Here is a 15736-nt window from a genome sequence, read left to right as displayed (position 1 = left end):
GTAGCGAAGGCATCCAATGATCATCATTACCCCCATTGCGTGCAAAGCGAAAAGTAAGGTAAAGCAATTGGTTCACTTTGTCTGTCTGTTTGTCTGTTTGTCTGTCCACCGACGTCAGTTTATGATCAAGGAACAATTTAATTTAAATTGAATGTTATATTTTGAACATGAGTCGGAACATGATATGAATCAGAAAACAAACCTGTAGTTTCCCAGAACGTTGGCTCTGAATTCGTCCCGATCGCACGTGCGCAGAGAGGAGTAAGATCATTATTTTATGCTGTCTGTGTGTTTGGCAGTCAAAGAATATTGAAAATCATGCCAAACAGGAAACTCTCTGTTTTTAAGGACGTTATAAAGGACACAAACAACAGGCATAAATAACTAATGTTAAGATTATTGGAATCTCCTGCAATGAGGCTGAATCTATGGCAAATTGGGCTCACCAAATTATGCACAAATAAGGAGAAATTGAGTTTTTAAAAATTCAGACGAGAGAGAGAGAGAGAGAGAAGAGAAGAGAAGAGAAGAGAAGAGAAGAGGAAGAGGGGGAGGGAGAGGAAGAGGAAGAGGAGAGGGAGAAGAGAGGGAGAGGAGAGGAAGAGGTGAGGAAGGGAAGAGACAGAGGAGAGGGAGAGGTGAGGAAGAGGAGAGAGGAGAGAGGAGAGAGGAGAGAGGAGAGAGGAGAGAGGAGAGAGGAGAGAGGAGAGAGGAGAGAGGAGAGAGTGTGTTACAGTAAAGCAGTATTAATCAAGGTACGAGTTTTAGTTTCAAATAACATGAAAATGGACATCGATATTGCATAAAGTTTTCGGATCTTGTAAATTGCACCACTAACTTATGGGTTCAGAAGTCTAATCGAATTAATAAACCAACTCATTCATATGCATACACCACCTCATATTTTGTCACTTCCTCTTATTTTTAAGGTGACGTCATCAACATTTCCTGTGTAAGGAAAGTGTGCCATGGTAGCGACATTACCCCATGGCAGACAGGTTGGTGGTCTCTCTTTCTTCTACTGACTCCTCTCTGACTGGCAGCCATTTTAGTTATTAAAAAAACCAGGTGTTCAACATGTCCCTCAACCATTTCTCGGACATGCATTTACCGATCCTGTTCAATCTTGGCACACACATAATGAATGATGGCTTACATATGCGTGTCATTTGTTTTTCCAGATCAGATCCAAGATGGCCATTTTGACGGCCATTTTGTTACTTAAAACTGTCCCCATCCATTTATTGAACATGCATGGTCCGATTTTGTTCAAACTTGGCACAATCATGGTACATTGGTACATTATGGCACACACGTGCACTTCCCTTTATTTTGCAACCTGATCAAAGATGGCTAACTGGTAGACTGGCTGCCATTTTAGTTGTAAACTAGAACAACACTCTTCGGCGCCACGACTTTCGCCGATATGTCTCCGCCCACATTATTGCATCATTATAATACTTGTACCAAGTTTGATTTAAATCCATTCAGCTGTTCTCAAGTTATCACGTTTTACCTGACATGACCTCTGACCGTTGACCTCTTGATGCCATAATGCAATCAGTTCATATTTACATCATATATACTTATGCCCAATTTGCTCAAAATACAATCACTTGTTCACAAGTTGGCATGGCAACATAAATTTTATTTAAAATGACCTCTGACCTTTGACCTCTTGACTCCAAAATCTAACCAGTTCATCTTTGCATCATATATAATTATACCAAGTTTGTTAAAAATCCCATCACTGGTTCACAAGTTGGTGCGGCAACATAATTTGTACTTAACATGACCTCTGACCTTTGACCCCATGACCCCAAAATCGAATCAGTTCATCGTTCCCTCATTATACATACCTGCACCAAGTTTAACTAAGATTCCTTCAGCCATTCTTAAATTATTGCAGTGACAAAGTAGTTGCAACTTAACATAACCACTGATCTTTGACCTCTTGACCTCAAAATCAAATAATTTTATCTTTGCATTATAATATACTAGCAGAAGTACCCGGCATTGCTGGGCAAGGGAGGGGGGAGGGATAGGGGAGGAAGGGAAGGGGAGGGGAGGGGGGGGGAGAGGAAGGTGGTTATTTATTTGCTGGTGCGTGAATGTGGCGTTCATCCCGTTTCTGCGTTAAGTGTGATGCTGAACAGAAAGAAGAAGAAGCCGTACTACCAACTTCGTACACTTCCGGAATTGTTTGATTTATTTGTGTTCAAATGTCTGGTGATTGTTTTGTATTTATTTATGCGAATGTGTACTTGTATATAACTGTCATTAATTTAAAAACACTTAGGCACTATCGAGCGATTATTTTTTGAAAACTCCAAAAAAACGATCTTTTTTTTTTCAAATATATATATAATATATATTGTTGTGGATTTGAGAATTGTTGTGTTTTTTTTGTATTGTTGTAAGTGTAATGAATTGTTGTAAATATCACCCTCCGTGTGTAAAGGTCAAAGGTCGTCCTCCTAGTTACTCCATATACATACACGTAGCCAATCATATACCCTCTTAAATAGTTATCTCCTTATTCTATGTAGTTGAAGGCTCTGTTCCCACTAGTTGACACTGCATTGCATCAAATGGAAATAAGGTAGAATCCCCTTTCAATTGCCCAAGAACCTCCATTGCCAACCGCATTGCCAACTGCATTGCCAACCGCATTGCCAACTGCATTGCCAACCGCATTACGAACTACATTTGACTCCATTACGCACGTGGTCAGCCCGGCGAAGAAGGGGCGTTGCCCGCCCATCGTCATCCGAAGGTGGAGCCAGGAAAGCCCTTGCCGACCAACCAAGGATGAGTGGGTATGGCTCAAGAGGGCGGGGTTATAAAACCCATTGCATCAGCCCCCACCGAGAGAGATGCGTAAGGGGCCAGACGAGAGAGAGAGTTCTGAGGGAGGTGCGCTGGGCGAGAGGCAGATTCTGTGGAGTGTAAAGAGAACTTCGGAGACGCAGGAGGTGGAGGACGAATAAAGCAAGCTGCCGGTGTGAAGCCGAATACGTGGAGCTGCCGGCTCCTCGTTGCCAGCCCGGAGCGGAGCTGTTTCCCGGGATTTTCGCCTCGACCCCAAAAGCGTGGACCGGAGCACACGCTGGGAGCCGGACCTCGACGCCTACCATCTGCCTGGCCCTTTCTCTGTCTTCCCAACCATCGATCCCTGGCATCCGTCTACCCCTATTCGTGTGAGTGAGTTCGTTCTGTCTGTCTTGTCCCTGGGTAATAAGTTAAGCCTGTTTAAATAAGCTAGTGTTGCACTGTGTCTTCTGGTTCTTCCTCCTTCTGTAAATTATTTTCTTATTCTTCCTTCTTCCTTGGTTCCTTTGATTTGTGTACATATTAGTAATAAATTATATTTGTATTTCCTACCTTGCCTTTCTTTCCTTTACGTCCGGTTGCTTTAGTGATTTCCCTCATTGAATACCTGTGGCACGATTTGGCCAACGTTAAGGATCGGGTCAGTGCTTGTTAATAGTTCGTGCCGCGGTTGCTAAACCGCTCGGCAATTACCATCTGTCTGCGGTCGCGAACAGGGTTGCGCTCCTGCCTCTCCGGAGGGAGCGGTGCAGCATCAGGACTCACGTCGGTCAGTCACGAACAAGGGGACTAATCCCCCCTTCTTAAGGGGAAGAAGGCCGACGTAGAGATCCATAACATTTGGTGTCGGGAGCGAGATTCGGACCTGAAGCGCGCCTCGCGCGCTCAAATTACGAGTGGCCCACAATTTTATTTTAACATCTTAAATTTAAAATCGTGCCATGGATGGTCAAGGTGATCGGATGCCGGTTGGGGAATTAGAGGGGGTAGAATCGACCCAGGACCCCAGGGAAATGTATATGGGGGAGAGGGAGGAGGAGAGAAATGAGTATGTGGTTGAGGGGGTATCAGGTGCACAAAATGGCGGCGCTTCGCACGTGGTCGCTGCAGCCGAGCCTGAGATGCCGGAGTACATGAGAGTATTTATGATGCAAATAATGGCCAAATTAAACACCCAAAAAGAAGAGACGAGGGCTCAGGGGCAGCAATTGGGGGCAATGAGGGACGAAGCAAGGGGTACCAGTGAACGGCTAGACAATAAATTTGAGGGTTTAGACAGTAAATTTGGGGGATTGGAAAGCCAAATCTGGGGGCTCAAAGGTAAATTGGGGGGCCAACTAGAGGACATGGGTAATCAAATTTGGGAAATGAAGGAGGGGTTAACGGGGTTGGAAAATCGAATGGCTGCCCAGGAGAACCAGATGGAGGGGGTGAAGAATGGGTTAGGGGGGTTAGAAAACACAATGGAAGGCAAATTGCGGGAAATAGGGGAGCAAACTGCCCGGGAAATTAAACAGATGGGAGATCAGATAGAGGAGGTGAAAACTGGGTTAGAAACCAAATTGGATGCCCAGAGGAATGATTTGGAACAGATGAGGGCAGCATCTACCAAAGAGATGGGAGAAATGGGGGAGGAGATCAGACGAGGTGTGAGCGAGGAGTTCGCGGGGGTACGCGAGGAGGTAAAGCGAGGTGAGGAGCGTATTGAGAAAGAGGTGAGAAATAATACGGCTAGGTTACAGGGGGGCATAGACAACCTGACACGGGGAGTAGAACAGCTGACGGTGGGACAAAAGGAATTAGTGGAGCAGGTGGAAAAGAACACTGCAATAATCGGCGGGTTAAAGGCGACGCAGAAGGAGATAAAGAACGAACTCATAGCGACAAAGAGGGAATGTCAGATGGTACATGAGGGGTTGACAAAGAGGTTGGACGAGGTAACGGAGGCAATGGTGACGAAAGAACGGGAGGTGAGGACGCACGTAGAGACGACTAAGGTGGCCTTAGAGGAAGAAATTGAGGGCGCACACCGGGAAATGAAAGAGGTGAAGAAAAAGTTAGAGGATGTGGAAGAGGGGGTGAGTGAAATTAAGAAGAGATGGAGGGAAACTAAGAGGGAGATAAAGGAGGAAGTAATGGAATATGTACAAGGTCTGTGCTCAAATCATGATGATGTTCTCACTGACCAAATAACGAGTTTGCAGGTGGCGGTAGAGGAGCGACGACGAGGTGCAGAGGTGAGTGGCGATATACTCGGAAATGTATATGGTGTGCGGGGAGATTCAGTCGGCTTGGGTGTTGGTTTAGACCCGGGTGTTCGTGAGAGGCCGCTGGTAAGGTGTGCGACAGGTACAGAGTGTGAAGGAGGAGGTGTGCGAGGATGTCCGACTATGGGGTGTGTGGGGAAAAAATGCGTGCCGAGGAGTGAGCGTGCTGTCGAGAGTGAGTTGGTCGTAGCGCGTGTGCGGGGGGTGGGGGGGGGGGGCACATGGAAGCGCGGGATGGGGAGTGTTACAGGGGATGTAACGAAAGAGTGCACACCTGTGGTGAGTGTTACGGAGGGTGTAACTGGAGAGTGTGCGCAAGAGGATGCGCGAAAAAGGTGTGTAACAGAGGAGTGCATGATTACAGAGTGCGCTGTCAAGAGTAAGGGTAAATGCGCGACCGAGTGTGGTGGTGAAAGTAGTGAGAGTGACACGGAGCATGAGTTGGTTGTAGCAGGTGAGAGAGGATGCACACCTGGAATGGAAGGATGTACACCTGGAATGAAAGGATGCACACCTGGAATGGTCGAGCGCGTGTGGGAATGCACGCTTGAGTTGGTAGAGGAGCACGTGATTGGGTGTGCGGAGGAGAGCACACCCGTGGTTGTCACAAAGGATGTGACCGAGGAGGGGGCGCGAAGAGGTGTGTTGGTGAGGTGTGCGAACGACGAGTGTGTGCTAAGGTGTGCGGTGGTCAGGTGTGTGACGAAGCCTATGAGTGTACAGGGGGGGGGGGGGTGAGCATGGAGACAGCTGGATGTGTGAGCAAGGAACGGAACGCGGGGTGTGAGCATGCAAGTGGAGCATCAACGTTAACCGGGTTAGTGGTTAGATCGACTTGTAGCCGAAGCGAGCCCTCGGTTCGTGCCGGGCGTTGTGCGCCGCGGGAACCAGCGGGGATCGTAACCACGGCGGTTTCAAAGGAACCACCGTACGGGATCCACGCCGGGCCTCGCTCCGAACGGTCACGTCCATGCTCCGCTAGGCGGAGCGGGCGGCCCGGTCGGAAGGGTCATCACGGCGACCCCTTGTGGTTGAGGCATTCCGGCAGGGCGAGATTGGGCCATCGGACGGCTCCGTGCCGAGATGGTGCGTGGAATCTCGGCCTGGGTAAGCCCCCTTCCCTGCACCGAATGCCGGACGGACCCAACCGCCGGCAACAAACCACCCGCATTCATTGCTCGGCTTTGTGAAGCCGAGCTTTGGAAATGAATTGGCGCACCGAGAGGCTCAAGTGAGTAGACGTGTGAGGGTGGTAGCAGTAGCAAATTGGAAAAGCAAAATTTTTGATTGGTTGAAATTTGATGAGCCAAATTGGTAATGGAAGATGCCAGATGTGGTGGGATGGCAACTCTGCCATCCCTCCCAATGGGGCACATGAGCACTAGCTATGGGGTTTATGGCAGTGTAAGCTCGCCGCGGGAGGGTTAGGATAATGATAGGGATCTAGAGAAGATGACCATAGGTAACTGTAGATTTGAGTAGCAACATTGGACAGGTAGTCGGGGACATAGAGAGGTTAGAATGGTTGATAACGACGTGGGATGTGCTTAGTTTAAAGGGAAGACAGGGAGCACCAAGTTAGAGGGCACCAGGTAGATCAGATGATGCCGTGTGTTTGAGGATCGAAAGTGTATTGAGCAGTGTATGACTGAGTAATGGTGATTGCATGTTGTGTTGAGCAAATGGTCCTGGAGGAAGGAGGGTGCAGGAAGCACCAGGTGTGCAAATACAGGTGAGCATGGTTGTGTGGAATACATGGAGTATGGAATATATGGAGTATGGAATGGATAGTCGTGGAGTGAGTATGGTGGAAACTGTGGAGTGGAGTGGATGGTGCGAAGGTGTGTATGGGGAGGATGGACCCCATCACGAATACCCGGGGAGGGTAGTTTAAGAGTTAGGTAGAGGGAGTAAGTAAATTGTGGTTGGATATTGGCATCTGTGGTGCGTGTGGAAGAATGGTGTTTGGATGGGTGCATTCGTGACGTGGAAATGGCTGGGCGTGTGGCCTGTTAGTGTGTGTAGTTAAATGGGCACTCCGCCACTGTTAGGATGTCGGCCAGGTGAGGCCGCAGGTGGGCTCTGGGAGCCGGTAGAGTTGTGGATGGGGCCCGAGGATCCAGAGGACGGACCCGGGTATCCCAGTGCCAGAGAGGGCACCGAGTGGGGTAAGCGCCAAGGAGGGCCTTCCCCAGTTAAATAGGTTAGGTAAGGAGCAGGTAAGCTCGGAGGCAACTGCAGTGGTGGAGGTGTGCAGGTGGGTAGACCTGCTGGGAGAGCCACACGACCCAGTCCTGAAATTGTGCAAAGGCAAAGGGAGTTGAATCTGGGGAGTGAGACCCCAAATTGATGAAGCACCACAGTTTGGTCAATGGGAATTGGTTCTTACAACCGCATAGAGTGTAAGATTGCCAATGGTTTGGCAGGGAAAGGCCCCGGGTAGTGTAAAGTGTGTTAATGTCATTTAGAAGGTAGATAGGATTGAAATCTCCTTGCACCATCTACATCCACTCACCTGAGGTAACGACGGTGCTCCACACCATACCATGGTTGTTTTTGTTATTTTTTTCTGTGCAAATGTTTGGAATGTGGGACGCATCATGACGTGGGTGTGACATTGTGCTTTGTTGTTCCATCTCTCCCTCCTTATGAGGATTAATGATGAATTGGTGACGGCAAATTTTGGTCACAGGGATTGTGATGACGAATTTGGTATAGGGGAGATATAGGGAAGACGAGACAGTAGTGACGAATTTGTAAATGTGTAGGTTTTTGTAAATACGGGGAGGGGCAAGGGGGGGGGTAGTGTAGGTCACATGTGGGGGGCGTACGGTATGGACGAGCTTTCTCGCTTCGCTCTCCGTACGCACCTCGTTCTGCATTACCTGTTTTGATGTGTACCCTTGTGACCTTACCCCTCGCTCACCTGTCTTCTGTTCTCCTGTCTCCCACCCGAGGACTTTGCTCTCTGGGCACCGAGGGTAGCGTGCGGGAGTCCGCCATTGTGTGCCCGAATCCTTGCAACCAGCTGCCTGCATCCACGCACCACTTATGGACCACATGTCTGTGGCTGAGCACCACTTATGGACCCCACGGGTTGGGGCATGGCCCCTCTGCTGGAACCGGCCACGATGGCCCAGGATCTTGCTTGCGGACCTCGGTGACGTGGCACCAAGCCCACAGGTGAACCACTCATAGTCGGCCCCTGTGGGCCGTAAATAAAAAAATGGACACGTTTTGTGCTTTTTATTATGTCTAAATAGGCCGCCAGCAAGAAGATGAAGTTGACAACATCAGGAAGAATAATGGCCAGCAGAGGGAGCCGAAGAGGAAGACCAGCACCAGGGGTTTGTTTATCTTTTATTATGAACTGTGGTGACTGTGCACTCCGGTGCTTTATGGTGCTTTATGGTGCTCTTTGTTGGTACTGGTGCGTCGATGCAGTGCAGGCTGTCTTCCCCCCCCCCCCCCCCACCCAAAAAAGAACAATCACAGGTCCTGGGTTAGTTTTGTAAATACCAGCGTCAATTGTAAATAATGCTCCCCACCGTAAATGTGTAGTTTGAAGACAATTCCGCAATTCGGTTAGCTGTGGGCGTAAATCTGTTAGGTAGGGTGCAATGCAGCAGGGGGACATACTTATTTGTGTTTTAAAACGGTCACACTCAGGGTCACGTTAAATGTAGAGGGAACTACACCTACGTGTCACACTAAAGTTAAAGTTTTATAGGCCCAAGTACGTGCCTAGAGGATGAGGGTGCAGTGTTGTGGATTTGAGAATTCTTGTGTTTTTTTTGTATTGTTGTAAGTGTAATGAATTGTTGTAAATATCACCCTCCGTGTGTAAAGGTCAAAGGTCGTCCTCCAAGTTACTCCATATACAAACACGTAGCCAATCATATACCCTCTTAAATAGTTATCTCCTTATTCTATGTAGTTGAAGGCTCTGTTCCCACTAGTTGACACTGGATTGCATCAAATGTAAATAAGGTAGAATCCCCTTTCAATTGCCCCAGAACTTCCATTGCCAACCGCATTGCCAACCGCATTGCCAACCGCATTACCAACTACATTTGACTCCATTATGCACGTGGTCAGCCCGAAGAAGAAGGGGCGTTGCCCGCCCATCGTCATCCGAAGGTGGAGCCAGGAAAGCCCTTGCCGACCAACCAAGGATGAGTGGGTATGGCTCAAGAGGGCGGGGTTATAAAACCCAATGCATCAGCCCCCACCGAGAGAGATGCGTAAGGGGCCAGACGAGAGAGAGAGTTCTGAGGGAGGTGCGCTGGGCGAGAGGCAGATTCTGTGGAGTGTAAAGAGAACTTCGGAGACGCAGGAGGCGGAGGACGAATAAAGCAAGCTGCCGGTGTGAAGCCGAATACGTGGAGCTGCCGGCTCCTCGTTGCCAGCCCGGAGCGGAGCTGTTTCCCGGGATTTTCGCCTCGACCCCAAAAGCGTGGACCGGAGCGCACGCTGGGAGCCGGACCTCGACGCCTACCATCTGCCTGGCCCTTTCTCTGCCTTCCCAACCATCGATCCCTGGCATCCATCTACCCCTATACGTGTGAGTGAGTTCGTTCTGTCTGTCTTGTCCCTGGGAATAAGTTAAGCCTGTTTAAATAAGCTAGTGTTGCACTGTGTCTTCTGGTTCTTCCTCCTTCTGTAAATTATTTTCTTATTCTTCCTTCTTCCTTGGTTCCTTTGATTTGTGTACATATTAGTAATAAATTATATTTGTATTTCCTACCTTGCCTTTCTTTCCTTTACGTCCGGTTGCTTTAGTGATTTCCCTCATTGAATACCTGTGGCACGATTTGGCCAACGTTAAGGATCGGGTCAGTGCTTGTTAATAGTTTGTGCCGCAGTTGCTAAACCGCTCGGTAATTTCCATTTGTCCGCGGTCGCGAACGGGGTTGCGCTCCTGCCTCTCCGGAGGGAGCGGTGCAGCGTCAGGACTCACGTCGGTCAGTCACGAACAAGGGGACTAATCCCCCCTTCTTAAGGGGAAGAAGGCCGACGTAGAGATCCATAACAATATATATATATATATATATATATATATATATATATATATATATATATATATATTTGCCTAAAACACTCACAGGCACTCACTGATGAACCTCTGAAAGTTTGGCGAAGATCCGTTCAGTCATCTCTGAGAAAAATGGCGACACACAGACAGACAGACATCTCTCTTATATAGTAGACTAGTGGGGTCACCCGTGGGAATCCCACGGGCATGGACGTGTGTGACATTTCGACATATTGAGTTAGATGCTGCACCTACACATTCAGTTTCACAAAATGGTTACTGGCAACTTATCAGATCCACAATTAAGTAATCTACACAATGTATTTACTTCTGATAACATGTGAATGCATTGCGTGCACATGGGAAATACAGTTTGAAATGTGTTATTACATCTCATGTAAAATGTGACTTTAAGAGCTCAAATCCTCTCCCTCCCACATCACGCACACGGGGGAGAGTGGGTCACACACACACATCCACACATGTACACAAACACACACACACACACACACACACACACACACACACACACACACACACATATAGGCACACACACGTACACACAGGCACACATACACACACATGTACACTGACACACATGCATACACATATACACACACACACATACACACACACACACACACACACACACACACACACACACACACACACACACACACACACACACACGTATACACACATACATACATACACACACACACACATATACACACACATACACACACACACACACACACACACACACACACTCACATATATACACATACACACACACACATGTACACCCACACACATCCCACATGTCTCACATGCATATATCCCACACCCCACATGTATATACATGTTTAAATTGTACGTGCACATAACTAATAAAATAAAAACGAAGAAATATATCTCGCTAATTTCCTGAAACTCGGTGAAATTCAATGAAATTCTCTCGGTGAATTAGCTCGGTTTCTCGGTGAAATTTTTTCCTTTGGGCGGTGTATAATCGCTCCGAACGAAATATCTCTCAGCAATTTCCCGTCTGTTAATTTATTTATTTTACATATGTGAATTACACGTCCATGCACACGTGAAATGAACACGTGAACCTTACTTCCGGATAATAATGTTGAATGAAATAAGAACGAAGAAATATATGTCGGCATCATTGTTGACGTTTTTGTGACGACTGTCATCAAACGGAAAAGTAATATATCTTAACGGAAAAGAAAAAGCGAATTTTAAATATATGTCGATATTTTGCTGTCTGTGTCATGCTGGGCGGTGTATGATACATCGTGCCGCGATTTTTTTTATATATCTCGGCATTTTCCCGTGTGTGCGTTTATTTTTTCAATTATTGCTGAAACCGAGTCTAAAACAATCGATAAAAATGAAATCAGATGGTGAATTCGAGATAAAATGGTGAGGGTGACTCAATGAATGGGCTTTATTTTACAGGCCTTTAAAAATGCATTTCGTTCTATAAACGGAAGCTTTCATCGGATTTTCTTCCCTTTTTTTTTCAACCGAGTCCAAAACTATGTTAGCGACTGTGAAAAATGAAATGAGATATCGAATTTGAGTTGAAATAAAACTGTGAGAGAGAGCAAGACACCACGGGCCTAACAAAAGCTATGCGAGTTAATAAAATGGTGGATATTTGTTAATGAAGCCTCTCCCAGAATGGGTGGAGCTACTCTCTAAATGGAGTAAGCCACACCCCCGGACAGACAGACAGACAGACAGACAGACAGAATCACCTACGGCTAATATAATATAGACTAGCTGAATGCACCGGGCGTTGCCCGGGTTCTTTTTGAATGAATTTAATCTTCTGTACATAGGTCTGACACGAGCCTAGTATCATCAACGATTCCCTGTTCTTTCTTCTGTCGGGCCCCGCGAGAGAGAATTTTGAAAGCATGTGTTGCAATCAGATATTCCTATGAAGTGCATAAGTTGTACTTCAAGAGAATTTTGAAAGAAGAAGAAAATTTATTGCGCTCAGCTTTTAATTGCGAAATGGGCCCAGCCCGGCCGAGGCGGCCTCGACTGGCCTCGCCACCTAGCCTATAACCTTCCCGGGGCCCATCCCGACATTTTTTGTTTCAGAGGTTTACTCCTATCTTTCACCGTTCAGGAGATTAGCGCGTGCAGACAAACAAACAAACAAAAACTTTCTTTTATATATATAATAAATATACTAGCCGAAAGCACCCGGCGTTGCCCGGGTTCTTTTTGAATGAATTTACTACTATAATTCAGCTTTTACTCGTGGCCGTAGAAGATTGACTACTATAATTCAGCTCAGCTTTTAATTGCGAAATGGGCCCAGCCCGGCCGAGGGGGCCTCGACCGGCCTCGCCACCTAGCCTATAACCTTCCCAGGGCCTTCCCGACATTTTTTGTTTCAGAGGTTTCCTCCTATCTTTCACCGTTCAGGAGATTAGCGCATGCAGACAAACAAACAAACAAACAAAAACTTTCTTTTATATATATATATACAGTATATAGATAGATAGATAGAAGAAGAAGATAATGATACCAAATTTGGTGAAAATCCCACGACTGGTTCACAAGTTAGCTCGGTGACAGAATTTTTACCTGACAGGACATCTGACCTTTGGCCTTTAACCTTGCGACACCAAAATCTAATCAGTTCATCTTTACCTATTTATACATACCTGCACCCAGTTTGCCTAAGATCCCTTCAGCCGTTCTCAATTTATCGCGGTATCGAAAACCTATCACAGACGGACGGATGGGCTGACGGATGGACGGACAACCTGAAAACATAATGCCTTTGGCAACTTCGTCGGCAGAGGCATAAAAACCGATATTGAACACGTCCTCAACCATTTATCAGACGTGCATTTACAGATCTTGTTCAAATTTGGCACACCGATAAATGAATGATGGGTTACATATGCACGTCATTTTTTTCGAGATCAGATCCAAGATGGCCGACTGACGGCCATTTTGCTTCTTAAACGTGTCCCCATCCATTTCTCGTACATGCATTGTCCGATCTTGTTCAAACTTGGCACAAGGACAATACATGAGAGTATATATATGCAGAAGATTTTGCTTTGTCATCTGTCCAAAGATGGCCGACTGACAGCCTTTAGCTCCGTAGAGAAAAATTACTAAAACCATGGCATTCCGATGCCATTTTATGTCTTTTTCTTCTTGTTTGTTCAAGTTTATGTTAATCTAGGTCTTCAACACTGCTGTTGGAGTCGCCCCTCTCTCTATCTACTCTTCCTTTTGTCCTGTTTTGTCCTATTCCATTCATTGTACTTGCTCTTCCATGAGCCTTGACTATGTATTCCCAAAAAAAAACCCCGTTTTCCATTAACTCCTGACTTTGCTTGCAAGTGTACATTTTAAAGAAATGTGAAGTTGCGTGATTATATTAGAATACTGAGAGACAGAGAAAGTAATTATCAGTTGAATTAAATTTCTGAATAGGTGGTGTGTTTGTCCCTCCGCAGGCCATTCGTTTTGATGCTGAGACGCACATTCCTTTTGTCAATGATGATTGTACTGGATGTACGTTGTGCCTCAGCGTCTGCCCCATCACATTCTGCATCAGCATGGAATCTCGCAGCACTCTCCATATTCCACGACGCGGTCTACCTCCAGATGATCCCAACTTCCTGCTGGCATCTCGTGCCATTAATTACACACCATAATGTCTGACCTACCTTCCTGCAGAAACACTTGATTCAAAATGAATAATTGAATGACATCCTTTTGATTGTCAAATACTATAATGTAATTTTGAATGAATCCTCAGAAATAGTCTACCAGCGCAGACCTACTTTTGGTACCAAGGGGTTACTCATCAGATCGAAGAATTTTCCGGTTTGTGAAATAGCAAACATTTCCCGAACTCACGTAAGGTGGGAATCATTGGGGTTTGCTCATTTGTGAAAATACTCAGTGGCCAGAAATGGACGAGGAACATGTTCCAGATATTTTCATAGTTTTCAGAAGTCATTCAGCATTTCATGTGCCGTTGACCAATATTCTTCACAGTTTGTTTGCAAGGAATGTCATTTGTTTTATCATCTCCATCTATTCACCAGTGTTTGCAAACAGCTCTTACACCGCTAACCTCCAGCCCTCAGAATCTGTGCACGACGTGTACCATACCGTTGTCATAACTAGTCACTGTCACACCCACTTGCATCGCAGCACACCAAATCTTCCCTGCGGCGCACGTACATCTTCTCATAGCACATACCTTCCGACAGCCGCTCTGCACAATGGCAAGAACGGCTTATGGAACACATGACTGCAGTGTCATCATGTTGGGAAGGAGATGCCATTGTTATCTATCAGCCATCCATTGATGATTTGGGACACATGAAGATATTGAACATTGCACGTGCCCATATGTATACCTAGTAATATGAAAGCTTAATTTGCTGTCTCAGTAAACCATTTCTGATTAGCCCTTTCTTTCTCAACAACAACTCATCGCAAGATAACTATCGGGGACGCCTCTTCCTGGTGGTTGTACCCCCAACGCAAGTTGGGGGCCAAATATTCCCTGTTCTTCCCTGCTACCTGGATTCGTCAGAGCAGAGCGGCCACAGTCAGAGTGCTGATTGGGCGCCATGGACCAGCCCTTTCCCTCTTGTCTCTCTCTCTCTCTTCTCTAAATTTGTCATGGCCCTGAATTTGTGAAGCAGGAGATACACCATCCTGGATGTGGGGGACCTCTGGGTCGCTCCTCGGAGATCGATTGTCTGTCTCCGTGCCACGGCCTTGTTCGAGAGAACTGTACAGGGCTATACAACAACAACAACAACTCATCACACTCTACCAACTCGACACCACCGTCAGGCCATTCACCCCTGCATGAACAACTAGAAAGAGCAATCAGAGATTTCAGACCCTCGCCAGGACATGTTTTCAGTGGTTTCTAAGGCTTTTGTGTTAAAACAAATAGGGCGGCCGAAACGTGACCGATGACGTCATCATTAATTTTTTTTCTACACCAATTTATCCCTAGATGACAAGAAATTTCATTTTGATCGGATGACGTTTTGTACTTGTCGAATTATGACATCATAATGGAGGCAACTATGACATCATCATTAACATATTTTATTCGCCATGGAGAGTTCTTTACAATGAGCCATGTCTCAATTTTTCTATTCAGCGCTTTTGAAGATACAGAGGTGCAATGTTTTTCGGTTTTTCCAAGATGGCGCACATACCACATGAGCTATGATGTCATAATGATCATTATAAACTTCTACAGGAGGATGTGCACTTATGGTGAAAATTTCCTGTCAATCGGATCAACGGTTGCAGAGAAAAAAAATTCATCTTGATGGGATGAAGTTTTGTACTTGTCGAATTATGACGTCATAATGGAGGAACCTATGACATCATCATTAACATATGTTATTCCCCATGAAGAGTTCTTTACAATGAGCTAGTCTCAATTTTTTCTATTCAGCGCTTTTGAAGATAAAGAGGTGCAATGTTTTTCGGTTTTTCTAAGATGGCGCACATACCACATGAGCTATGACGTCATAAATGTCATTTAAAAAAATTCTGCAGGTGGAGGTGCACC

General features: G+C 46.2%; 1 protein-coding gene across 2 annotated transcripts in view; it reads left to right on the top strand.

Moving 5' to 3' along the window:
* Window positions 1–14602, top strand: part of DPYD (dihydropyrimidine dehydrogenase) — a 136139-nt gene extending 121537 nt beyond the window's left edge. The window contains exon 22 of one of the 2 annotated variants that reach the window (XR_013621839.1): window positions 13638–13950. Coding sequence is in view for 1 of the 2 variants with exons in the window: in XM_068104645.2 (XP_067960746.2) it covers window positions 13638–13838 (201 nt within the window). In the remaining variant the exon portion in view is untranslated. Of the gene's footprint in view, window positions 1–13637 lie in introns of both variants that reach the window. The other variant, XM_068104645.2, reaches the window with a different exon arrangement.
* Window positions 14603–15736: the final 1134 nt, after the last annotated feature.

Source organism: Myxine glutinosa, chromosome 1 (genome assembly GCF_964187855.1).
Source record: "Myxine glutinosa chromosome 1, kmMyxGlut1.1, whole genome shotgun sequence".
Taxonomy (NCBI): domain Eukaryota; kingdom Metazoa; phylum Chordata; class Myxini; order Myxiniformes; family Myxinidae; genus Myxine; species Myxine glutinosa.
The sequence above is the reverse complement of the archived record's forward strand: the minus strand, read 5'-3'. Positions and strand labels throughout refer to the sequence as shown.